This window comes from Vipera berus (assembly GCF_964194415.1).
Source record: "Vipera berus genome assembly, chromosome: 2".
NCBI lineage: Eukaryota > Metazoa > Chordata > Lepidosauria > Squamata > Viperidae > Vipera > Vipera berus.
The window spans coordinates 63,666,682-63,694,281 of record NC_138203.1 but is presented as its reverse complement, the minus strand read 5'-3'; the positions used below and the strand labels follow the sequence as shown (position 1 = coordinate 63,694,281).

Below are 27,600 nucleotides of genomic sequence, written 5' to 3'. Positions count from 1 at the left end.
GCCACCTTAAGATTTGTGGACTTCAACTCCCAGTATTCCTCAGCTGGTAATTCTAGGAGTTGAAGTATACAAGTCTTAAAGTTGCCAAGGTTGGACATCCCTAATCTAGTCACTCTGACATTCTCTCAGTTCAAGAGCATTGGAGGGAAAAATACAATATGCAGAAAAAAGTGCCAAAGGAAGCCAATTTTTGCTCATGAAGCAAAAACAAAGTAACACACATACCCAAATAGTTTTTATATCTCTATGCTTTAAAAGAATATTAAGAAGAGGATTTGGGATTTCAACTTGATCAGGCAGCTTAGAATTCTGTATAAAAGTCGATGTAGCAGCTGTGGTAACTAGGGACTCTTACAGATCCTCAGTGATTAATTACTGAGAACTCAAGCCAATTTCATGAGATGCAGAAAGTGTTGATCTCAGCTGTCAATACTAAGAAGAGCATTTTTCTAATTGTAAAAAATATAGGCAGTGATACTCTTTTATTCTAAATCATTATTTTGACGGGGGGCACCAGACATGTTAAACAGATCTGATACAGGTGTATATACTGTAGGGTCCAAATGTACATAAAATAGGAACAACATGAATCATTTGGAAATCTTCCATGGAATAAGATAGTTCTTCTAGATGTGGTTACATGATTATCCAGCAGTAGGGTCATATCCAAGGATCTAAACAAGTCCAAACTGAATAGAAACAGTAAACCTTAGTTAAGTACTAGACTCTTGCTCTGGAATCTCTCTTTAAATTTTTGTCAAGGTACCAGAATCATCTTGCTATATAGGCACAACAATCAATCCTTCATATTTTTTGGGGGGGAAACAAATTGGGAGAGTTTTAAAAATATATGAGTTATTTGTGTTAGCTGGTTGAAGGTAAAATCAACTTTTAAATGTTTGGTTTGCAAAATATATGTGAAAAACAAAACAAGAAACAAATAATGAAAAACCATTTTAATTTGCACAGATTTAGGCCAGGCTGGCAATGCAAAATTCCCAACAGAGTCGACGTACTATTTAGGAAAAAAACCATATTTTTATTGTTTTGATCAAGTCTAAATGGAGAGATAAACCCATTACCCCAGAGGTCACAAGAGAGGGCAATGAGTGAGTTGATTTAGCTGACCTGATGCTAAGCATGAGGAGTGAACTTCCACATGCAAAGCTTGTCTCAGAAAACATGGTACTCAATTCATTCAAAAAGATCTTTGTTTTATTCTTGTTTTTTCTTTAAAAAATGTTCAACTTGATATTTTTATTTAAAGGAAGGATTTAAAAAAAATAGGGGAACAATGCCTTTCTTATTGTGATCATCAGATTGGACATTTCTTTCACTTTGCAGCTTCATATTTTTTTGGAGCATAATAGAAACGCAAATAGATGGGGCACTTTAGAGGGCCACTAGCTCAATGGTGGGATTCAAATATGTGAATGACCAGTTCTCTGTGTGGATGCTGCTTCCGGAAGTCCATTCTGGGCCTGGGCAATAAAAAATTAGCTACCGGTTCTGCCAAACTGGTGTGAACTGGCTGAATCTCACCACTGCACTAGCTGCTTTTCTGGTGTTTCTGTACAAAGGCAAGGTATTCTTGAACATCCTCGGGAGAACCGGCAATGAAAGGGACTCTCTGATGAATAGACTCTGGCTTTACATCCAACACCGCCTCTGTGCCTGTGGTAGCTATTCCTCCAGCCTGTTCAATGATAAAAGCGATGGGGTTGCATTCGTACAAGAGCCGCAGCTAGAATAGAAGCGGAAAACCAATTAGTCTCTTTTGTTGAAACTATTTAAGAAGCAGTTGAAGAATTTATATCTAATCACAACAGTTTTGCAACTTATAAACACTCATACATATATCAACTGTCAGTTTTGAAGACCTTGCATTGCTGGGTTTTTTTAAATCGCAACACTAATAAATACAATGCAGTGCAAATTAATTTTCCAATTCATTTCAATAGGAACACGAATTGTATTTTCTGCAGCAAAGAGTAAGCATGATCAGGAAGAACAATAGTTTTGTAACAGTCCTACATGCAGAAAGTCCAGATCTAATCCTACTATTCCCTGGTAATAAATTCTACCTAAGATTTTGGGGAGGAAGGCAATCCAGATGTGCTGCCCTGCTTGTGGGAGGCTTGTGCGGCGACATTGGCAGCAGGCGGAGGCATGGGGGGGAGGGAAGCAATCCTGATGTGCTGCCCACTCCATCTCACTGTCTCTCACCTTGCCCGCGGCTGCGCTGGGATTGCCTGCCTCCCCCGTGCCTCTTCCTCTGCCTGCTGCCGGTGCCGCCCGCAAGCCTCCCACAAGCTTCCTGTGAGCCAGGCAGCCATGCAGGATGTCCAGATCGCCTGCCTCCCCCTGCCTCTGCCTTTGTGCTCGAACTTACCTGCATACTGCGCCAAGGGGCCAGCAGGCTGCGACTACTGCCGGACACCATCGGCCCTTGCACGCTCGCCACTTCTTGTGCTAGCCACGCCCATCACCCCAGGCTTATTTTTGGGGTAGGGCTTATATTAGGCCCACCCCAAAAAATTAGGCTAGGGCTTATTTTCAGGGTGTGTCTTATTTCCAGGGAAACACGGTAGTTCAACCATTGTATACTTGGATTTTTTTCACTAGGTAGCTTTCAAAATGACCTGTAAACCTGCACAACACTAATTTATAGTTTAAAATGTTCCAGGACTAACTAAGAAAACCTATTAATGAACATGTTAGAAAACAAATTATTTCTTCTGCTTTTTAAAATCAACTTTTACTCTCTCCAGAGAATTTCACATTATTATCACCTTCTACAGTAACTAAAAATGAGAAATCCTGAATTCATGAGGACCTTGTCAAGGTTTAGAAAATTGCAGCAGCAGACTCAAAGACTGGTTGAAGCCACAAGCCAAATGCCATTATTTAAACAATGAAGACATATAGTTTTCATATTAGTCTCTGCTGGTGGTGCTATGATTAATTTTCTAATAACTGTGTAAAGTAATCCTAAACACATTTACTCACATATATAGCATATTGTGATACATTGCTTTTTTCCCCAAATAATAAGTGTTGCTGGGAATTGGGCAGCATATACATTTACTAAATAATAATATGCATTTTTTATTATATACCTATTCTTAATTTTTACTGCATTCATGGGTTCCTTGTGATTCCTTGTGTCAATTGATTCTCTAATTCTAAATCCTGATTTTCCAAGGAACAAAAATGTCCACCTTTTTCATTAAAATTGTACTTTCTTATAATAAGTCAATTTAAATTAAAAGCCTACCTTTCCTTTGGGACTTTTCTGGTTAGCTGGATATAAAAATATCCCACCATACACCAGGGTACGGTGAACATCAGCCACCATGGAGCCTACGTATCTGGCCCCATAAGGAGATATTCCTTCCTGTAAAGCAGAAATACAGATTATATCAGAATGGAGTTGTTCATACTCATTGCCTAGTGCAAACCCGAACCTAATCTGAGGCATAATTCAGAGGGAAGAAAAACAACGAAATACCTAGTCTGTAATTCCAGTAATCCTGTATCCGTGGAATTCTGGACAGAGAAATAAGTTTCATATCAATCCAATTTTTTGGCTGGCAGAAATCCAAATGTGGCAAAATATCATACCCTAATACTGTGGTGGCGAACCTATGGCACGGGTGCCAGAGGCGGCACTCAGAGTCCTCTCTGTGGGCACACGCACCATGCCCTGGAGATGGCAACTGTCCCTCTTCAACCAGCCGCCTGCTAATTTGCCAAGGTCCCACATGGCTGAATGCATCCTGGCATGGCTGGTTTCCCTCCCGCCCATCCTGTCCCTCCTGGCCTCACATGCTCTCCTTTTCCCAGGCACGACCCACTGCATCACCTCCTCTGCTGTTGGCCAACCATCCATCTTGGAGGCTGCTTCTTTGAACTGCTGGTGATGGGCTGTGGAGCCCCAGAGTACACCTGTCGAGGGGCTGGCAGGCTGTGGCTACTGACGGACACCATTGGCCCCCATGTGCTCGCTGGCCTCTATGTGCAGGGGCCAATGGTGTCAGGCAGCAGCTGCCCCAGCCCTTGCCTTGCCCCATGGCAATAGCACCCCCACTCTGCCTCACCTCACCCCACAGGATGAGTCTCCTGCCCACCTGCCAGAGACCTCCTGGAACTCCCCGAACCCTGCCCACCCCCATAGGTGTCCCCATGAGCAACATTGAGGTGACCACACCCACCTTGGCCACACCCACCAAATCTTCCATGACCACCACAGCCACAGCCACCCAGTGGGCCACGCCCACCTGGCACCCAGCAATAAATAAGTGGGTTTTCGGTTGCAGTTTGGGCACTTGGTCTCTAAAAGGTTTGCCACCACTGCCCTAATATCTCTGACCCAGTGCAATATTATATCCCTGGCAAAACAGACTATATAGTATTAAATGTTTTCAAGCCCTGAGAAAGAGTGCAGAGAAGAACAACAAAGACTGGAGGTTAAAACATATAAGGAACGGTTGCTGGAATTGGGTATGTCTAGTCTAATGAAGAGAAGGATGAGGGGTGACATGATGGCAGTGTTCCAATGTCTCAGGGGCTGCCACAAAGAAGAGGGAATGAAGCTATTCTCCAAAGCATCTGAAGGCAGGACAAGAAGCAAAGGATGAAAACTAACCAAACAGAGAAGCAACCTAGAACTAAGGAGAAATTTCCTGAGAGTTAGAGCAATTAATCAGTGGAACAACCTGCCTCCAGAAGCTGTAAATACTCCAACACTGGAAGTTTTTAAGAAGAGACTGGACAGTCATTTGTCTGAAATGGTATAGGGTTTCCTGCCTGAGCAGGGGGTTGAAATAGATGACCTCCAAGGTCCCTTCCAACTTCTTCTTCTTCATCATCATCATTATTATTATTGTTGTTGTTGTTGTCGTTGTCGTTATTATTATGCATTAAATTATTGCACTTATGGAGCCTGTGGATTTATTTAAGTTAGAATGAGATAGAGAGTGGACAAGAGTACAAATAGGGAAGTGCTGCTCTATTGCCCTTCTGAATTTCCACTGCAATTTTCCGTTCCTATTTTGTTACTTTCCAAGCCACTTTCACCACTCCAAGTGAACAACTCATAGATTTCCCTTTCACATGACAAAAGAAACAGATAATGATTGATGGTTTGGAATGATTCATTTTTCCTTTCCAGGAATAGCTTGGACACTTGGAAAGATAGAATTCTACCATTTGAGATTTCCTAAATGCTCTAGAGACTAAAGGCCTGGAGACTAAAACATACACAGAATGGCTGTAGGACTTGGGTTTGGCTAATCTAAAGAAAAGAAGAAATAGGGGAGACATGATAGCAGTATTCCAGTATTTGAGGGGCTGCCACAAAGAAGAGCGGGGTCAAATTATTCTCCAAAGCATCAGAGGGCAGGACAAGAAACAATGGTTGGAAGCTGACCAAAGAGAGAAGCAACCTGGAATTAAGGAGAAACTTCCTGAGGGTGAGGACAATTGACCAGTGGAACAGCTTTTGCTTTCAGAAATCGTGGGTGCTGCATCACTGGAGGTTTTTAAGAAGAGACTGAACAGTCACTTGTCTGAGATGGTGTAGGTTCTCCTGCTTGAGCAGGAGGCTGGACTAGAAGACCTCCAATGTCCCTTTCAGCTTCTATTCTATTCTATTCTATTCTATTCTATTCTATTCTATTCTATTCTATTCTATTCTATTCTATTCTATTCTATTCTATTCTATTCTATTCTATTCTCTCAAACAAAAGTCACAGTTTATGGATAGAACCTGAGTTCTGAGTAAGCCAGTTGGTTCCATTCCAGTCTGCTCATTTTTAAAGAGCAACTCCTCATCATGCAGACATTTCAGAGTATTATATTAATTTTCATTTATGCTTTGTAGTCTTGCACCTGTATTCAAGGAAGTTCCCACCACATCATTCAAAACAGATGATTCTACAATGTGCGGAAAAACAGAGATATATTTCATCTCCTTTTCCATCTTCACATACAGTATATGCCCAAACAAATTTTAAACCCCATTCCATGCCCCCAAAGAAGCAACATAGCAACAATCAATCTCATATAACCCAATACGGCTAGTCCTCAACTTACAACAATTCATTTAGTGACCGTTTAAAGTTACAAAGGCACTGAAAAAAGTGACTTATGACAGTTTTTCACACTTATGACCGTTGCAGCATCCCCAGACTAACGTAAACAAAATTCAGATTCTTGGCAACTGACTCATAGTTATGACGGATGCAGTGTCCTGAGTTCATGTGATCCCCTTTTGCAACTTCCTGATAAGCAAAGTCAACAGGGAAGCCAGATTCACTTAACAACTGTGTCGCTAACTTAATAACTGGAGCAATTCATTTAACAACTGTGGCAAGAAAGGTTGTAAAATGGGGCAAAATTCACTTAACAAACATTTCACTTAGCAACAGAAATGCTGGGCTCAATTGTGCTCATAAGTTGAGGACTACCTGTATTAGCAACAATCAATCTCATATATAACACAATATCATTCAAGCCACCTGTTGAAAATGGCTTTAAGTGTTTGGGATGAGAACTAGGATCTACTGGGGAAAAAAGTCAATTTCTTCTATAATATCAGCAAAGATCATTTTTATGTCTTGTGGTTTCTTTCAGCAAGTGGAATAAAAGTGATATCTTTTTTTTCCTCCAAAAAGATGGTTTGAAAATCAATTCAACAGACAGCTTTCAAAGTTATTCCTTGATTCAATTGTATTTCTTTAAAATAACGTGATAGCTTTGGCTTCAGATCAGTGGCTTAAGCTTAAGTTTCCTTTTCCTTGAAACAATTTTACACAAGAAAGATGCAGCGAGCAACCCATGGGGCAATTTGCATGGGTGGGACTTTCAAAAGCTATAAAATATCTAGGGCTGGCGCAGGAATTCTGGGAGTTGTCCACAGGTTGTAAAGTTGCCATAATTGCCGTAAAGTCTGATTTAGGTCAGGGGTCTGCAACCTTGACAACTTTAAGACTTGTGGACTTCAGCTCCCAGAATTCCACAGCCAGCTATCTGGCTGATCTAGGGGGAGAATTCAGTTCTCCCTTCTTAAGAACTTAATAGCAATGTTTATCTGATCATTACAGTTGACAGTGATGTAAGAAGTACAGCGAAGACGAAGATTATAGAGTAAATACCGGTAAGATCGTAATCTCATTTCCTACCAATTTTTCTACAATCATACTTACAACACAATGGTGGCAAAAGCTACCTACATGCTTTTTATCCAACTCCACAGTTTTGTGGAGAGATAACACTGCAATTCTACTGGTTAATCCCCTACAGAACAAGTACAGTGGTTTTAGCTAATCTACACACAGATTACAAGGCTTAGGAACTCCTACTATGCCCATTGTTTTCTACCCTAGATAGCTAATCACCTTATCAGATAAGAAAAATACAGCATATTCTTACACAAAATCAGCCTTCTATGACATTTTTCAGCCTTCTCTCTATTCCACGCCTCAAAATTCTCATCAATGGCCATCACTGACTAGAATTTTTGGGTGTTGATTCTACAATCATGGGTGCAAAGGCTGAGAAAGAATGAATTAAGGGATGCCAGTCACAGAGAGATCATTTAAGTACCTATCCAAAAAAATCCAATGAAACAAACCACAACCAACTGCAATACGCTATTTAATCAACACTATGATTAGGATCACAGCCCTCTTTTCAGTGACTGTCTAAGATTTACAGATCTGTCTGTTCAATTTTGTAAAAAAATTATAAAAATATTGTACAGTTGTGTAAAAGAAAGTAAGTAAACCAGATGATTCAGTCTAAATTGGAGTCGCTGTGGAAAAGGCACAATAGGTTAAGTCCCTGTCTGTTTCTCTTTCCCTGCTGTCCTGGTTTCAGTTGAATATATGTGTGTGTGAAAATGTGAAATAATGTCATCCTGAACTACAGTAAACTGAACAAAGTCACACCTGCTGGTTTCATGGAATTCCTGCCCATGAACTGCACTAAATATACAGGTGATTATGAAACAGGTATAAACAAAGGCAAAGTCACCAAAATCCAGATACTTTATAATACAGTGAAGTCATTTCCTGGTTTTTGTTTCTGATTCTTTTGTGATAAATTTCACAAGCAAAATTCAAGTTTATAGGTCAAGTTCTGAATCAGACAAATATGCCTGGGCAACTAAAGCCACAGGGGAAAAATACATTTTTCTGAAGGTTTCTTATTTGGCTGAAAAATGAATCATGAGGTGAGTTGCTCTTGCAGTTGAGAGAAGCACACAAAAACCATCTGCTGCTGATTTAAACCATGTATATCTTTGTAAGATTAATTTTGCAATAGTGGTGAATATCTGTAGCTCGGGTATAGGATGAGGGTGAAGGTTCGTCCTCCGAACTTGTGGATTGATTTCTGAACATTTCATTATTAGGCGAGGTAACATCTTCAGTGGAGTTTAGGGGGCCCACTAAACTTGGCTGAAGATATTACCTAGCCTGGTAACGAAAAATTTGGAAACCAACCCACAAGCTCAGAGAACAAGCCTTCACCTTCAAGACTAATTTTATTTCAGTCTATTAAAGTCACTTGGAAAAGTACTAAGGAAGGAAACTTAAACCTTAAAAACACAATTACAGAAGTATGGTTCAGAATCCAAATTTACCATATTATACAGCATCCTATTCATGAATTTGGAATAGGAAACATCAAAGGATTGGTTCCCATGTAGGGTAAATAAATCCATCTACATATTACTGTCTTTGTGTTCTTTCTCTAAAGCAGGTTAGAACAACCTCATGTCCCAGGGCACATGCAGTCCTTAAACTCCCTTTTTTCTGGTTTTTCCCCCCTCTGGCCTTAGTAGGCTTTTCTAATTACCTAGCAAAAGTATTTTTGGTTATTTTGAAATGGGAAATAGGTACCTATTGTGGAAGCCATAAAATGAGATTCAATCCATTTATAAAACAAATGGTCTACTATTTAGACAACACCTTTTCTCCTTGAATGCATTAATGCAACTGTAATGAAAATTCTCGGTGAGAGATATGAAGCTAAACTATATTAAATATGTATACACCAAATACTACTAGTTGTGATTAATAGCAGACAAATGATAAATTACCTCAGGAAATTTTTTCTTTTGTAAATACTCAGTCACAGCAGGATCAAAATACTTTGCATAACCTTCATTAAGACTATAGATTTTTCCTTTCTTCTTGATTTTCACATCTTTTTCCACCAAAATGAATTCACCAAGAGCCTACAAACAGAAGAAATAAATAAAGGAGCTTATTCATATACTATTAATTCACACACCATCTTAATGAATTATTACTGTAAAAATTTCCCATTCCTTCAAGCAATCAGGCAAAACTCAATTTTATTCACTTTTAAAGGAATAAAAATAATTGAACTTAGTGATAGTCAATTCTAAGAAATCTCTGCAGTTTTAATTGTCTTTGCATAGAGTCATAAGCATCTTAGAGATTTTGTGAATAGATTTCAGGTCTGCACTGTCTACTTTGTTCTATAGTGGAAGACCCTGTATAGTCCATCAGCTGGTGCCCAGGATTCAAAATAGTAGGATGGACCATTAAACTAAGAATTAAGGATAAGGATATCCAAAGGCACATTCATTAAAAAAACCAGTTTGGGGGTTCTCCTTCTCTAAGCATTATTTTTCAATAATGTAATAATTGGGAGGAAAGGCTTTTGAAGTTTTGATAATTCTGGGATTTAGAAACCTTTACCAATCTTCTGAGAACCTCCCAGAAGCTGACCAATACATCTCAGTCTACGTTTTGACTTCTCCTGATAATATATTCCAACAGTGATATAAAAAAAGACAGGGATCACCACTAGAAATGAAAGCGACTAAAGCAGTGCAGACTCAAGCTAAAATTTCAGACTAGTCAGTAAAGTTTTTTTACGTCAAGTTAAAACTAATGTGCTTCCAGTTTAGCATCAGCAGGAAACACTATTCTAGTGAGAGTTCTGTTTTTTTTTCCTCCTAGCAAAATTGTGAGCAAATTAGAAAATAATTCAGTTTTTGCACATTCTGCTTAATTAAAATCTGGCCACATTTTTATGTGGCAGATAATAAAGCAGCTTTCACTTCCTAAATCTCCAGTTCAGTGTTCCCTTGCTTGATGAAATATGTTTGAAACCTTTTATCAGCTGCTATTTCCACATAATGTTTCTCAAACTCTTTTTAATGGCAGCTAATGTTGTTCGTTCATTTGACGAAACTCCTCTTGGTTTCACTGCTTTGAAAGCTAAGGTAGCATGCAGTCACTCTTCTGTTCTGACTTTGGAGAAGCCTTGTAAAAAAACATATCAGCTGTTCTGTAGTTTTTGAGGACCAGACCCAGAAATATATTTCATGCCTCATCCAAATGATTTGTACATGCCAATTCATAAGCAATCATTTTGCCACCATGGCAATATAATGATGTTATACTGCCAAAAACCAGTTCAGGAAGCTTAGCTCCCATTCAGAATGGCCTATATATCAGGGCTTCCCAACCCCCGGTCTGTGTACCTGCACCAGGCCACAGCATGCCAGAAACTGGGCCGCACAAACAAGCAAACCACCATCTGTGGGATGCAGACAGCATGTGAAATCATGCCCCCTCCAGTCCATGGAAAAAACACTCTCCACAGAACTGGTCCCTGGTGCCCAAAAGGTTGTGGGGGCACTGCTCTATATTATAAACACCTTATCTCCCCACCACCACAGTTCTGTAGGTTTCCCTATGGGATATGAAACAGCAACCAAAGCATACTTCTGCTTAGTATTTGTATCATACCGGATCCAACATAAAGCAGTCCACTCCTTGCCCTGTTGAAAGGGCAACCAGCGTTGCACTGCCATATAGAGCATAGCCTGCAGCGACAATGTTGCGTCCAGGTTGTAAGGCGTCTTTTTCAGAAGGCTCATCTTCAGAGGTCTAAAAGGAGAAAAAAATGCAGTATAAGCACTGTCCATATAATTTGCTATTTCGAAATTTAAATTGGAGGGAAGAAACTTAAAATGTATGGATAGGACTTTCTCTTAATGATTGGAACTACAGTATGTCTGATATACTGAGACTTGAAGAGGCTTTTACAGTAAATATAATAGAACTACAAATACTGCCAAATTACAAATAAGAACATTAACAGTAAAGATATACCAGCTGTAAGTCAAGTCATAAACTGAAGTAACTTGCCCATGTTAATAATCAATGTTCAATAACAGGAATCATCAAATGAAACACTGAGTCCTTTAGCATTGTCTCTTTACGTATTCCAAATGTCACTGTGAGACTCAATGCCTGTGTTAAGTCTATTTGCAAATGGCTAATAATAAGCTCACGTTTAATAACAGCTAGCCATCAATGGAAAATGTCCTCTGAAACAAATCTTTTTAGGTCAAAGGTGCACACTATGTGAGTTCAAACCTTATTGGGGCTTGATAGGAATATACTGAAATTTTCTCTGGCAATTTAAGATTGGTTTCATAACAAAGTGCAGGTTATAATATGCACAGATTGCCAGAAACCACACTCAATCTGGAACAATTTCAGACATTCAGAACAGCCTGAAGAACACAACTGCAAAAGGTTAAAGAGTATGTGATGCTAGATGGTTATTTAATCATTATTCCAGATAATTAGTGCAAAAGGCTTAGCAAATCAGGACTCTGCCCTAAATTGATCAGATAACTTTTAGGTATAATCTGATCTTTTACTAGAAATGCTGGGCTATATCTCTCTACCAAAAGATTGGAACATATTCCTGGGATTTGATGTTAACCTATATAATATGTGCAATATCACATATATTGCCTTCTAGTTTTTTTTCTTTTCCCTAATGTATGGATAAGGGAAGAGCAATCTGGTTTTAATATACACAGGATGGAGCATCCTAAAGTGTTCCGCAGCAGAGTCTGTTTCCCATGTTAGTATTGCTTGTTTCAACACCAATCAATAATCTATAGGCAAACTGTACATTATACCATTATTTCATTTATCCTGACCCACTCAGAGGTTGAGATGCTCAATTGACAGCAGTCAGAAGACTGACGATCCATCCAACAAGATCCATATACAAATCAATAGATCCAGATCAAGTTCCAGGGAGGATTACAACAAGAAAGACCACTGTTTGTCACTTTACAGCTCATAGTTCAACACACTCCAATCAATTATTAATAAACTACAGCCCATGCTGGTCACATCAGGACACACAATTAAGACAAAGTAATATCAAAGCCAGTTGGGTGTAGTGGTTAAAGCATCAGGCTAGAGACAAGGAGTTTTAGTCAGCTGGGTGAGTTGAGCCAATCACTCTCAGCCTTAGGAAACAGGCAATAACAAACTATTTCCAAAATCTTGGGAAGAAAACTGTGGGAAATGTCCAGGCAGTAATTACGAACCAATACAGACTCAGAGGCATGCACATGCATAGACAATCAGAACACTTCAATTTCCTGGGACACTCCATTACAGATCTCAAAGAGTCTTTTTTTTTGGGGGGGGGGGACTTTACTAGCACATTTAAGTGAGAAGCTCCTGAAGCGACATACAACAAAACACTTTAGGCCACCTTGGAAGGTGCCAACCAAAAATGGATTTTTACTTCCAATACTTTGCAACCATTAATTGATGAGGTATTTATAATCTCTTTCATATGCAATTTGCATCTATAGAATTACTTTGAAGATCACAGATGCCTTTTGCAGATACTGGCGGTCCTCAACTTACAGTCACAACTGAGCCCAAAATACCTGCTGCTAATCTGACACAGTTGCTCCATTTCACAAACTTTCTTGCCATAGTTGTTAAGTGAATCACCGCAGTTAAGTTAGTAACAAGGCTGTTAAGTGAATCTGGCTTCCCCATTGACTTGGCTTGTCAGAAGGTCGCAAAAGGGATCACGTGACCCTGGGACGATATGCATCCGTTGCTGCAACGGTCATAAGTGTGAAAAATGGTCATGTCACTTTTTTCAGTGCTGTTGTAACTTCAAACAGTCACTAACTGAACTGCTGTAAGTCAAGGAATACCTGTATTATTTAAAAGCAAGAAAACATGGAAGAACCTGCCTGCCATTTCAAGTTTGTTACTTTAGCTGTCTTGGGGGTCACAGACTATAATTGATTGAAGAAATGTGGCTCAGCGGTGAGAATATAAGATGTCTTATATAAAGAAGATAAGAGGATCAACCACCATAACTCCAGTTCACCTCTCTGCCTGAGAAGGTGAGGAACTAATGCCAGCAACATCAGATTTTATAGGGTTGGTTGAACGTATATTAGGATCTGATCCAGAGTTGTTTCCTAGACTTGTTTCACCAAGGAGTTCTTCAACCTGGTATCGCACAAATTCAACAACTTTGACGACTATCAGTTTGAGGGAAAATTCCGTAAAGTGAATGTTTTTTTCTGGCAATCTATAAATGGCATTAATAAAATGCGATATTACAAGATATTTGTTCTGCATTTTTTGGATATTACTATTGACTATTCCAAAAGGGACGCGGTGGCTCAGTGGGTTAGGACGCTGAGCTTGTCGATCAGAAGGTCAGCAGTTTGGCAGGTCAAATCCCGAGTGCCGTGTAGCAGAGTGAGCGCCTGTTACTCGTCCCAGCTTCTGCCAACCTAGCAGTTCGAAAGCACGTAAAAATGCAAGTAGAAAAATAGGGACCACTACGGTGGGAAGGTAACAGCGTTCCGTGCGCCTTTGGCGTCTAGTCATGCCGGCCACATGACCACGGAGACGTCCTCGGACAAACGCTGGCTCTTCGGCTTTGAAACGGAGATGAGCACCGGCCCCTAGAGTCGGAAACGACTAGCACGCATGTGCGGGGGAACCTTTACCTTTACCTTATTGACTATTCCAATTCTTTTCAGCTGCTTACCTTCTTATAAATTGCAAATATTGTTCCTATTGAGGCTAAACAGTCTATATTGGAAGAGCCATCTAGTGGATCAAAGCACACCACATATTTACCCTGAAAGAGGAGAAACAAAAGCAGTCTTAAAACAGATATTAGCAGATACATTATTCATTCACAGTTTAGTAAAAGCTAATTTAGAAAGTTAGCAGTTCTGAGAAATCTGCTTTACGCAGAAGAACAGTCCAAAAGTGCATTTTTACATCAGAGGGATGATGAAAAGTAGACTATTATATGATACAATACCAGATGCCTGGAATCGGTATTGTACTACTTTTATATAGTACAACTTGTACTGTGAGAGAGAGAGAGAGAGAGAGAGAGAGAGAGAGAGAGAGAGAGAGAGAGAGAGAGAGAGAGAGAGAGAGAGAGAGAGAGAGAGAGAGAGAGAGAGAGAAACAAGAAAATGTGATAGGGAAATAAAACAGTTCTTGTCTGGCTGTTTCTGGTAAATTGCCAGAAGCTAAAGATATTTTTTTTCTGCAGTTCTTCAACTGCGGTATCAAATATTATTTCAGGAAGCTTGGCGGCTTCCTGATCCAATTTTTCAGGGAAACTGGGAACTGCAATAGGGTAGCAATGAAATCAAGCACCTGACTTTCACCAGAGAGATTATGTACAGTAAGTACTGGTAATGCAAAGCCAACCTTGGATACAAGGTAATGTATTTATTTCTCTCCATGGTTCATTTTGGAAATTATGTCAGGTACCTTTCAAGGCTGAACTAGAATCTCAGGGAAGAGATTCCATGTTTTCATTTATATTTATTGAGAACTTTCATGTAAGATATGTGAAAAGACAAACCAAAAGAAACGAACAAACCCCCCCCCAAAACCCAGAAAAATGCAAGAAAAGGAAACTAAAATAAAAAAAAATACAAATTACTTCTGACCTTATTTTGAACATTCTTATTCACCTCCACATTTAATCCACATCTTTTTAAATCTTCAATTCATAAATCAATAAATTCATTTTTTGCTTCTTTTGACAAAAAGTCGGAGACTTCATATTTTCAAATCTCCTGCTCCCCTTCCAAGTGAATTGTGCACAAAATATGTGCAAAAGTATATGTAACTGTCAGATAGGAAAATCTATCCTGACCAGGGTGGCCGTGGGGGTGGGGTTTTTAACCAGTTCTCATTCAATTAATGGAAAGCTATTTTATTTCTCTACGTCTTTCCAAGTAAAATAATAGTTCACTGCTTATTTGCTGGTAGAACGTGGTGTACATTTAATTGTAGGGTGGCCCAGTGCAAGTATCCTGCCTATCATAGTACAGAATAAGGCTCAGGCATTTCCTTACACGTACCTAAATCCTGCATTCTTTGTTATTCTGTGTCATCACAATGTCATTTTCCCTAGTCAATAATAGAGGCAACCTCCAGCTATCCTTAGCTATACTGTTTTTAAAGGAATGTTTAGCCTCTTAGGGCAGACATGTCAAACACAAGGCCCGGGGGCCGGATCCGGCCCACGAAGTGGTTTCATGCAGCCCGCAAAGCCATCCTGGAAACAGTGAGGGAACGCCCCCCCCCTGCCTTGGCCCTGGCCCAGAGACCCTCCTCCAGCCAGAGACCCTCAGATCTGTCCCACTCCTGCCTAGGCCCCCATAGGCACCCTTGATGTGAACAATGTAGAGCTGGCCACGCCCACCCAGTAGGCCACACCCACCCTGGCCATACCCACCCAGCCCCCTGAGGGCAACCGCAATGCTGATGCGGCCCTCAATGAAATTGAGTTTGACACCCCTGTCTTAGGGACTGTCACCAAGAAGAATCGGGTGGACCTACTCTCCAAAGCACCTGAGGGCAGGACAAGAAGTAACTGTGTGGAAGATCATTAAAGAAAGACCTAAGGAAAAATTTCCTGACAGTGAGAATAGTTAATCGGCGGAATGGCTTGCTTCCAGAAGTTGTGGGTGCTCCAACACGGGAGGTTTTCAAGAAGAGACTGGACAGCCATGTGTCTGGAAGAGTATAGGACATCTTGTTTGAGCAGGTGACTAGGCTAGAAGTCCTCTAAGGTTTCTTCCGACCCTATTATGTTCTATGTTCTTATCTTGACATGGTTTTTGTCATGGATTCAATCTGGCATGCTTCACTGATCATCCAGTTGCTGATATGGTCAGGTGACTCCAAGAGGTTGGGATCAGCTCAGATCATATTGGCAATTTAGCTTTGGGTTAGCAACCCCAGGCTCACCCCCGATGTTTGGATGCTGTCCTACATTTTAGTTCGATATGAATATGAGAAAGTTTTTCTTTCAGACTAACTTCTCCTTCAGCTTAAGCAGTTCAGTCTTAATTCAGTTTTGGAAGCTTGGGAGCAGTGTTATCTGTTGCATGTTGCATGAAGCAACATTCAGTTCTGGAACTGTAGATTGTCAACTCTGCCCCCAGACATTTTCAGCTTCAGAGCAGTCTAACATTTTTCTTTGGAGCCCCTTGGAAAAATCTCTTTTTTCCTACCACGATTCAATTGCGCCCCCTGCTGCTAAATGAGGGATCACTCTCTTCCCCCTTAATTAGACCACATACTGACCCTCTTTTCTTTTGGAGTGATTATTGCTTCTTTATTCTCCTCAGAGACCAGGACGCAAGTGCTGTACGAGGACTGGAGCATGTTGATAACCAGAGAATTGGACAACACATCCAGTTTTTTCTGCTCATCCCCAGTCACGTTCATGCTTCCTGCTATTCCATACCTATGGAGGGAAAAACCCCACAAGGTGATTACTAACATGAAAAAGAGCGAAGTTAAGAAAAGCAAATGGATGTTCTTCATATTTTTATTTATTTATTTATTTATTTTATTTTATTTTATTAAATTTTTATACCGTCCTATTCCCAAAGGACTCAGGGCGGTTTACAGGGCAACATAAAATACAATATAAAAATACTATAAAATTAAAATAGATTAAATTAATTAAGCCCAACAATTAAAACAATATTAAAAGCTAAAACCCCTTCAGTCCAGGCCTGATAGATCAAAAAACCAGGTTTTCAGGTCCCGGCGAAATGAATGCAGATCGGGGGCGGTCCGAAGTTCCACCGGTAAATCATTCCACAGAGAATGCCCTCCCCCTGGGGATCACCCGCTGGCACTCCTTAACCGACGGCACCCTGAGAAGGCCCTCCCTGTGGGAGCGCACAGGACGATGGGAAGTTGATGCCGGCAGCAGGTGTTCCCTTAGATAATCCGGACCCAAGCCATTTAGAGCTTTATAGGTCATTACCAGCACCTTGAATCTCACCCGGAGGGCAACCGGAAGCCAATGCAGCTCACGGAGAAGAGGTGTTACACGGGAGTATCGGGAAACTCCCATAACAACTCGCGCGGCTGCATTCTGCACCAGTTGAAGCCTCCGTGTGGTCCTCAAGGGCAGCCCCATGTAGAGAGCGTTGCAGTAGTCTAGCCGGGAGGTCACGAGTACATGGGTGACTGTGCGTAGGGCATCTCGGTCCAGATAGGGCTGCAACTGGCGCACCAGACGAAGCTGGGCAAAAGCCCCCCTGGTCACGGCTCCTATATGGTCTTCGAAATTGAGCCATGAATCCAAGAGGACGCCCAAGTTGCGAGCCCTATCGACGGGGGGTAACACCTCACCCCCCATCATTAGTGATAGAACAACCTGGTTAACCCGAGATGCCGGTATGCACAGCCACTCAGTCTTGGCAGGATTGAGATGAAGCCTGTTTCTCCCCATCCAAACCCGGACCGCCTCCAGGCAACGGGACATCACGGCGAGGGCATCACTGGGTTGGTTCGGGGTGGAAAGAAAAAGTTGGGTATCATCAGCGTACTGATGATACCCCACCCCGAAACCACAAATGAGCTCGCCCAGCGGTTTCATGTAGATGTTGAACAGGAGGGGAGAGAGGACCAACCCCTGAGGGACTCCACAAACGAGAGATCTCGGGGCGGACCTCTGCCCTCCCATCAACACTGACTGCGAGCGGCCCAGGAGGTAGGAGGAGAACCACCACAAAACAGTGCCTCCCACTCCCAACCCCCTGAGACGCCGCAGTAGGATACCATGGTCGATGGTATCGAAAGCCGCTGAGAGATCTAAAAGGACTAGGACAATGCCGTCTCCATGCTGTACCCGGGCCTGAAACCCGATTGGTATGGGTCAAGATAATCAGTTTCCTCCAGGAACAGAGGAAGCTGATGTGCCACCACACTCTCAACAACCTTCGCCAAAAAGCGGAGGTTGGAGACCGGACGGTAGTTATTTAAAACAGCCAGGTCCAGGGCAGGCTTCTTGAGGAGGGGTCTCACCACCGCCTCCTTCAAGGCGGCAGGGAAGATACCCTCCTTCAAGGAAGCAGATATTACTGCCTGGAACCAGCCTCGTGTCTCCTCCTGAGCCGCATAAACCAGCCAGGAGGGGCACAGGTCCAGTAAGCAAGTGGTGGAGCTCAGCCTTCTCATGATCCTGTCCACATCATCGGGGGAAACAGGATCGAACTCAGTCTAGACAACATGCTCAAGACCGCTTGATTCCTCCATGCCTGACTCTGCCCAGTCAGAGTCCAAACCGGTCCGGATCTGAGCGATTTTGTCCACCAGATGATGACTAAACTCCTCAGCCCGTCCCTGTAAGGGATCCTCCCTCATCTCCCAATTAAGGAGAGAGCGAGTCACCCTAAACAGGGCGGCTGGGCGATTATCTGCGGACGCGATGAGGGCAGCGAAGTAATTAGACTTTGCCGTCCTCATCGCAGTGAGATAAGACCTTGTAAAGGCTCTTAGTCACAATCAGTCAGATTCAGACCGGGTGAATCTCCAACCGCTCTCTAGACCCCGTCTCCGACGCTTCATCTCCCGGAGCTCCACAGAAAACCATGGGGCCCAACAGGATCTGTGCCGGGTCTGGGGTCGCAAGGGTACAACACGATCGAGTGCCTCGGTGGCCGCCCTTTCCCAGGCATCCACCAAGGCATCAACCGGGCTGTGAGTGAGGGAGCTAGGTAAAGACCCAAGCACCATCTGGAACCGTTCTGGGTCCATTAGGCGCCTGGGACGGAACCACCTGGTCGGTTCCACAGTCCAGCGGCGGGGGGTGGCACAGCGGAAGACCAGCCGCAGGAGATAATGATCGGACCATGACAGGGGGACAATAGTTGGCAAGCCCCCTCCCAGATCATCCAACCATTGACCAGATAGAAAAATCAGGTCAAGAGTGTGACCCACCCCATGAGTCGGGCCCTGAATTATTTGGGTCAGGTCCATGGCCGTCATGGAAGCCATGAACTCCTGAGCTAACTCTGACGACTCTCCCAGGGAAGGCAGGTTGAAGTCGCCCAGAACTATAAGTCTGGGAAACTCCACCGTCAACCCTGAGAGGGTGTCGAGCAGCTCAGGCAGGGCCATTGCTACACAGCTGGGTGCCAGGTATGTTAGCAAAAGGCCCAACTGAGCCCAAGGGCCACATCTCATGATGTGGATTGTACCTCTCACAGTCTTTTGCCATTGGCCATGTAGAAGGACCATACTGATGGCCTTTTGCAAGCACTGAGGATGTGGATGTGCTCCCAGGCATTTCCAGAGGTTAATTGGAGACCAAGGATAATATTCAGTTTATTGAATCTTTTTACCACAGCAATCATGAAATAAGGCATATATAGGAGGAATGTGCTTTAAAGTGTTGCAAACCACTTCCTTAATATATGAGTCTGCCTTTGTATCCTCCATGTTTTATTTAGCACAATCTTATTGACATCTTCAGTGTTAAATGTCCAGAACTGATTCTGTAAAATGCCAATCATTGTAATACTGTGATAGGGTCCGTTTCCATGGTCAACTCTGCTGGAAGGCACTAAATGGATCCAGGATGAAATGAGAGAGAATTTTGATCAGCTCTGTGAGCTCCTTTCTATTTCAGCCAAGTTTCTCCTCTGCCCCATCATCCTGTCAGCTGGTCTATTTTTTCCACGCAAGTTTATCCATCTTCTAGAAGACTGGCAGACCTGAATTCAGAAATAGCCTCTTTGCACTGACAACTTGTCCCTTGGGCAACTTGAAAGGTGACTAAGGTCTGTAATCTAGGTACCATTTATTCTTGTCTAGTCGCATTCCATCATATGTTAAAGAAGAAAAATGAAGCCAGGGCACTCCATGAAATGCTGCCCTTCAATTGTCACAAGAAATTGTAGCTACACTACAAGACTCAGTAATAAGGCAGAATAAAGCTTCATGATCAGAGCAGCAGAATTTAGCGAGTTATTTAACCAATGTTTGTACTGCCTCAATCATACATCTCTGGATGGTTCACAACATGCAAGCTCAGTAGAATAATAAATACAATAAAATAATACATAATAACAACTAACATTATATGTTTCTACTGATTCAATGCACATTAATGAGCTTATGAGGAAATATCTCTCTGTCTCTGTCTCTGTCTCTCTCTGTCTCTCTGTCTCTCTGTCTCTCTCTCCACTTAATTACATCCCTTTGCAAGCAGTGAAAGGATAACTGCAGTTCCTCTCTAATAGAAAAGGCTTAAGATCTTCGGAACCAAATATAGCCCTTCCCCATGACCAATCCTAGTCCTTTTTCCATTTTCTGGATAGCATTTCTGACTTTTATAAGAGTCAATCTCAAAGGCTGGCATGGGAACAAAAGGGTTTCTGCTATTTGATTTCTTCCTTCAAGGCCAAAGCCCTCTTTGTAAACTTATAAGAAAAAAAATTCAAGAAAATCAGTTGCCCTGAGTCATTGGGCTAGGAAGCACAAGATTGCATTTTGGCAACTTATTCTCTGATTAACTCATTCATGTTCATCTGAAATTATAAAAATATGCCATCAGGTTTCTGGAAGACAATCGAGATTTGGCAATGACATCAAACCTGTTAATGAACACAGTGCAATTTGCCACTTGGCACAATTCTGAATCCTTCTCTGAATGCATTTCCTATCACATTAGAAACAGGTTAGCTGGCCTGATCATTACGCTGACATGCTTATGGACCATTTTGTTTGAACCTCTCAGTCACAGAAATAGCACAGAGGCAAATCCGATTATTCCTGAGTTAACATTACTGTTTGGTTTGCTGAATTATATTACTAATATTAAAATGAATGCATACTACATGCTAGTACATTATCAGTCTACAGCTCAGATCCTGGTATTAGGTTTTGCTATCTTCTGAAACCTTTGTTCTCTCCTTGAAATTATAATATTAATGGAGCAGAGGTACCCGAATTTGATCAAAATCTGTTTATATCAAACCAAAATCAATAGTGAGTTTAGAGAGGCTTCTATAACTCAGCATATGTTAGCCATCATAGCTGTTTTTCTTTCATTGCAGCCACGTGGAACTCTTATCTCAATGATTTTGTTCAATGTATTATACAAAATAGACCTCCTTCCCCAGATCTCATCCAAGACATTCTAATACAGATCCACATCTCCCTTTCTCTATGCTACTCACATATGTGCAAGACCTGCTTTTCGGACTGCTGATGAGATGGCCTTGATGGCAGTGAGCGTTGAGTTCAAAAGCTGGGTCAGTTCTCCTGTTGCCCCTTTCACCCGTCGTCCTTTCTCCATGACATATCGGTTCAGGGTTATCATATCTGTTTCAAAGGGGCTTTGATCCGACATGTTGGCTAGAAAGCTGGACCGGTTTTCTTGGTTAGAATCTATTAGTTTTTCTCTTCCCCTCCTGATTCCTGCTGTTTGCCGGTAGTTTTATTTTTAAGGAGAAGCAGCTGGTGGCACACCAAGCATGGATTAGTAAAAGATTCCTGAACCCATGTGACCTGAATGCTCAAAATAGACCTGCTGCACAATTCCTCTGGATCTTCAAAGCAGCAAGAATGCAACGTCTACCCAGCTGAACAAATTACCCTTTTGAAGTAAATGCACAATTAATTGTGATTGCGCTGAACATGGTATAAAGATAAAATTAATGAATGGCTCTAAATCCCATCTCATTTTGTGGGAAATCAGCAATGTGAGCAAGGTGGTCTATGCTGTAAACTCTCAAAGCATTTATTGCCAAACTTGGCAAGTGCATCTATCTGTGACGGAATGTGGGTTTGGTTCAGGGAAGTAGAGGGAAGGCAATGTTGAACCATTACAGAAAAGATATCTGAGTCCTGGGAAAGTAGAAAGCATGAGGCAGAAACACAAAACAAGTCCATCTCGACTGGGTTAGATATAAGTTCAAGTAAGGAGAGGCTTTAATGGACTTTGAAGATTTTGTTACAATGCCCTAAGCTCCTTAAAGAAGGGCTTCTAGTGACTCCTGTTTCGTGACCTTGCATACCTTGAAGGGTTGACTGTCCCTGACCTATATTATCTGCTTCACTACAGGTTGGCAACTTCTTTGATCTGAGTGCCACCCTTTTAAATATAGAAGAAAGAAAGAGATACTGTAGTCATCTTGCCCAATTCCAGGCAGAAGCTACACATTGGCCAGGATGACATTTTGAGCAGCTGCCTCTTGTTCATCAAATTGCAAATGGGGAACTTTCTCAGAGTTTGGCTCAAAGGAGCTTTACATTTAGCTCCAAGAAAAACTGTGAAGATATGGTCCTGCCAAAACAGCTAAAGAGTTTGTAGCTTTATCAAACCATGGTATTAAGTGGAAAACATGTCTTCTTCCAGATGTAGAACTCCCACTCTAGACACCACTTTAGACAGTTTGGCTAATGCTGAAGGATGATGATGGGAGTTGTAGTCCAGGGAGTTGAGTCAAATATTCAAAGCCCATTTCAGCATTGCTTCAAATAGTATTGTAATTATGAAGGGGATTCCAATTCCTGGATTGGTTCCAGTCTGGGGGTGTTAGGAATGCCTAACTTCTACTCTAACACAGGAGTTTCTGTTTTCCAAATCTACCCAATTTTTGTTTATCAACATGCCTAGAACAGGGATAGCCTTGCTTAATCAGACAAAAGTTGTTGGATTCCACAAAAGCACAGCAAATTGGTTTCTTGCTGTTGTATTTTTAATGCCAGGTATAGAGACTTTTTTTATTCTTCCAACTCTTGTTCTAAAATCACTTGGTTTACTTTGAGAAGCAGCTCCTCTGAGGGTGGGAGGAGGGGGGGGTAATCTGCTGTTCCATCCCAGATAAAAATGTCACAGGGCAGTTTTGGCCTAGAAATCTTGAAATCTTCCATATTGTATTATGAATCTGAATTTTAAAACAGGATTGTTCAGCAGGTGGTAAAGTCAAACAGCAGACACACAAGTGTTTCTTAAGTTGTTTACTGTCTACATATTTTCCTATGTAGAAATTTGCACTCTATTTTCTTCTTATATAGATAAGGGTATTTGCAAGGTTTATCAAGAAATTCAAGATGGTAGCCAGGGCCACATTATCAAAATCTCATCTTTTGTTACATGCATTGCACATGCACCTTTTGTAAAAAAAAAAAAGGCACAGCTTCAATCACAGTCATAGCTATCATCTTTACCATATTTTCCGGCGTATAAGACGACTTTTTAACCCATGAAAATCTTCTCAAACATCAGGGGTCGTCTTATACGCCGGGTGCTGAAACTTTAGGGACAGGGCTGGCTGGAAAACCTGGAGCAGATCTCCCATTTAGTCTGCACAGGGAAAGCGGGACCAATTGGAGAAGAAGCTGCAGTCTGTGATTTTTTTTACAGGCTGGGGTCTGGCCATCTTTCCTTCTAAAGTTGAAGAGCAGCTGCATCCCAACTTGAAAGGCAGGTGGGGAATGCAGCAGTCAGAGCAGCGGCTTAGCTCTAAGGACACATTTGACTCAGGAACTGGGTGGGCTGGCTGGAAAACCTGGAGCGGATCTCCCATTTGGTCTTTTTTTTTTTAATCCCATTTATATCCCGCCCTTCTCCGAAGACTCAGGGCGGCTTACAATTTAAAGCACAAATCAATGTGCTTAGCAATAGCCTTCATTCTATATATATGCCTGCTTATTAGGGCTTTCACCCCCACCCACCCCACAAGCAGCATTATTACAAAGTCAGCTTATTGCCCCCAACAATCTGGGTCATTTTACCTACCTCGGAAGGATGGAAGGCTGAGTCAACCTTGAGCCTGGTGGGATGCGAACCTGCACTAATTGGTGTTACTTAAGGCTCTGCGCAGGGAAAGCTTTAGAGTGAATTAGGAAAAGTGAAAAAGTGAATTAGGAAAATAGACAACGGTTGCTGGAATTGGGTATGTGTAGTTTAACGAAGAGAAAGGTGAGGGGTGACATGATAGCAGTGATCCAATATCTCAGGGGCTGCCACAAAGAAGAGGGAGCCAAGCTATTCTCCAAAGCACCTGAAAGCAGGACAAGAAGTAATGGATGGAAACTAGTCAAGGAGAGAAGCAACCTAGAACTAAGGAGAAACTTCCTGACAGTTAGAACAATTAACCAGTGGAACAACCTGCCTCCAGAAGTGGTGAATGCTCCAACACTGGAAGTTTTTAAGAAGAGACTGGACAGCCATTTGTCTGAAATGGTATAGGGTTTCCTGCCTTAGCAGGGGGTTGGACTAGATGACCTCCAAGGTCACTTCCAAATTATTATTATTATTATTATTATTATTATTATTATTATTATTATTATTATTATTATTATTATTATTATTATTATGTTTAATCCACTTGCACTGTTTTATGTTTACATGTTTGATGTAACTGTGACAGTTTTCCTACTAAGTACCTGCATGTCATAAACATTTGAATTAGAATTACCATATTAAAATCAAATCTGATGTTTTTTAATTCTTATTTGGTGTGCGTTGGAAGAGGGGTAGTCTTATACGGCGAGTATAGCCCAAACCCTATAATTTAACAGGAAATGTAGGGGGTCGTCTTATACGCCCAGTCGTCTTATATGCCGGAAAATACGGTACTTGTTTTTTTATTATTAAAGAGTTTTACAGATACATTTTCCAATTTCCCCTCCCTCCCCCCCACCCCCACCCCGACTTCCCAGAGGGGTATTGACCCTAACAATCTTAAACTATAATATGCTAACTAACTATAATAACACTTTAAATCCTATTGCACTTTAACTCTCCTTAAAAATAAGTAAATAATAATAAATCTTATAAATCTAATACTTATTCAAATGCTAAATGAAACTTTTTAGTCCCATATTTATTTTGAATATAATCGATCCATCTTCTCCATTCCAAAATATATCTTTGTTGCGAATGGTCTTTCAAATATGCTGAAATTTTTGCCATTTCTGCCAGGTTCGAAACTTTTAAAGTCCATTCTTCTATAGTAGGCAAATCCTCCTTCTTCCAATATTGCACTACCAAAAGTCTTGCTGCCGTTATTAAATTCAACATCAATTTAGTTTCTATAGCAGTACAGTCTATAGTAATACCCAACAAAAATAATTGTGGAGAAAACTTTATCTTTTTCTTAAATATCTTCTTCATATTCCACCAAATTTTAATCCAAAAAGCTTTAACTTTTTTACAAGTCCACCATATATGATAATACGTTGCATCATCACAACCACACCTCCAGCATTTAGGCTGATAATTTGGATACATACATGCCAATTTCTTAGGATCTAAATGCCATCTATAAAACATCTTATAAAAAGTCTCTGTTAAATTTTGTGCCTGTGTAAATTTTACATTTCTGACCCAGATTGTTTCCCAAGTATCCATCGTTATTGATTCTTGAATATTCTGGGCCCATTTTATCATACAATCTTTAACAAGTTCCGTTTCTGAGTCTATTTCTATCAATGCATTATACTGTATATCCTTCTTATATGTGCAGGACTTTGATCTCTAATTTGTTTAACCAAATTTTCATCTACTATGGAAATACCAATTTTCTGATCCTGTTTCCATCAAGCTTGTAACTGCCCACCATCTTTACTTTTTTGATTCCATCCCTATGGGCCCCCTAGTTATGGCTATGACACCCACTTATTCTTCTTCATGGTTATGATTTAGGTTTACAGATTAATGTGGAACCAAGCTTTCTATCTTCAAGCAGTTCATTATACAATGACCTTCTTGAACTTTATGGCACTGTTCCAGGACAAATATAGCTTACTTTTTCCCCACCAAAAATGATGGAGATGCATTAATGAAAATCTAAGGGTTTATCAAGTTGAAATAGATAGAGACAAAATTGCTCTACCTAAAGAAATCTGCCTGGTTAGAGATCTGAAGCACAAGGAGAGGCTACAAGATTTGGTCTACAAATATCCAGATGGCTACAAGATATCAGCAAAGAGACACTTTCATCTAGTAACTAGCCCAGATCTGGTTGTTCTAGATCAGGGGTGTCAAACTGCCGGCCCATGGGCCAGATACATCATGTGGAGGCTGCACCCACCCCAGCTCCAGCAATGCAAAAAAAGTTCTGTTATGTCACAACATGTCACATGACACAGTGAGTTTGACACATGTGTTCTAGATGAAACCATCCATCCTTTTTGTATCATGTATCCAGGGCTTTTTCACATTGATAAAACCTCAACGGCTGTACTACAGTGAGAAACCTTCAAGCAGCACCAAATCTAACTTTGCTTAGAGTCCATCTTACCCCTGTTGTAAGGAAGCAATTTGCTATTTTCTTCTGGAAAGTTGTTTTTCAACTTCTCTGCCTACTCTAGTACTCAGAAATATCTTGGGGCTTCCCATCCGAGTACTAACCAGGCTCAACCACTTCTCAGCACAACTGAAGCATGCCCCACTATGTCTATAAAATAAATAGGCTTGAAATTAGATGTAACTACTTAAAAGTCACATTGTTTTCTGTAGATTGACTCTGAATCCATTCTAGAAAATACAACTCTGGTTTTGCTCATGCAAAATAATAAATGGGGTAGTTGCTTCAATGAATCCATATTGGCATTCATTTAGTATTGTCAAATAAAGAATCTTGTGGGTTTTAATTGTAGCTATAAATTATAAGAAAGTTAATTCTACAATGGTGATTACATATACAGTACATATTTATCGTTGACAACACACCACAGCTCCCTCACCAGAAGCAGAAATCTTCACAGTCCCATGAAGAGAGGACATCCACACCATTTACATGCATTAAAATTGTGTAAAATTAGTTCTTCTGCAGAATTGATGAGGAACGCCCTTGAAAATGTTGGAAATCACGAAGTTTCAGCTGTCGAGGAAAATCTGCCCTTTTAATGTAAAGTAGTACTAGAGGAGAAAGGTGTGGACGAGCCAGAAAGAGTTCATTGCAATAAACCCCACAATTTGGTACCCTCTCCAACAGGAGATATGTATTAGCCCCCAAAGCAAATATATTTCAATGGGCCTTCAGTCCCAGTGTATGAATGAATAACGGCACCTGTGTCTAATGAATTTCTTGAATTTTTATATTTTTCTTTAATGGTTGGATTTCTATATTTGAAAAAAAAACCCACCTTTTAGGATTGGGGCAAGTTATAAAAATGGTTAATTAAATAAATCTTTGTAGGGAAGATGATACAGTATGACGTAAGCCTCTGCTGTCCCCTTGTGTGTGTTGTTATTCTTTAATAACAATTTTTGCAGAAGTCCATGCCTTTCCCATTGCAGGCAGTCTACATTGTTACTATCACTCAGAATGGCACTTGACTCCCGTATCAAGATGTCTGCATGGGAGACTAAGCTAGAGTAGATCATATGAACATTCACATGCCATGCTTAGCTGTAGGCCATAGGCTAGGTCAAATGCACCCGTTGGCCCCTTCTCCAGCT

General features: G+C 41.1%; 1 protein-coding gene across 1 annotated transcript; it reads right to left on the bottom strand.

Annotated features, from left to right (window-relative positions):
- Positions 1–969: 969 nt before the first annotated feature.
- On the bottom strand, positions 970–21,609 carry LOC308661328 (fructose-1,6-bisphosphatase isozyme 2). The gene is made up of 7 exons (XM_081316251.1): positions 21,362–21,609; positions 16,464–16,626; positions 13,888–13,980; positions 10,794–10,934; positions 9,107–9,244; positions 3,278–3,397; positions 970–1,744 (listed from the first exon to the last, which is right to left on the bottom strand). Exons 1-7 carry the CDS (start codon positions 21,532–21,534, stop codon positions 1,550–1,552), a joined length of 1,023 nt encoding a protein of 340 aa, XP_081172377.1. The 5' UTR covers positions 21,535–21,609; the 3' UTR covers positions 970–1,549.
- Between the last annotated feature and the right edge of the window lie 5,991 nt (positions 21,610–27,600).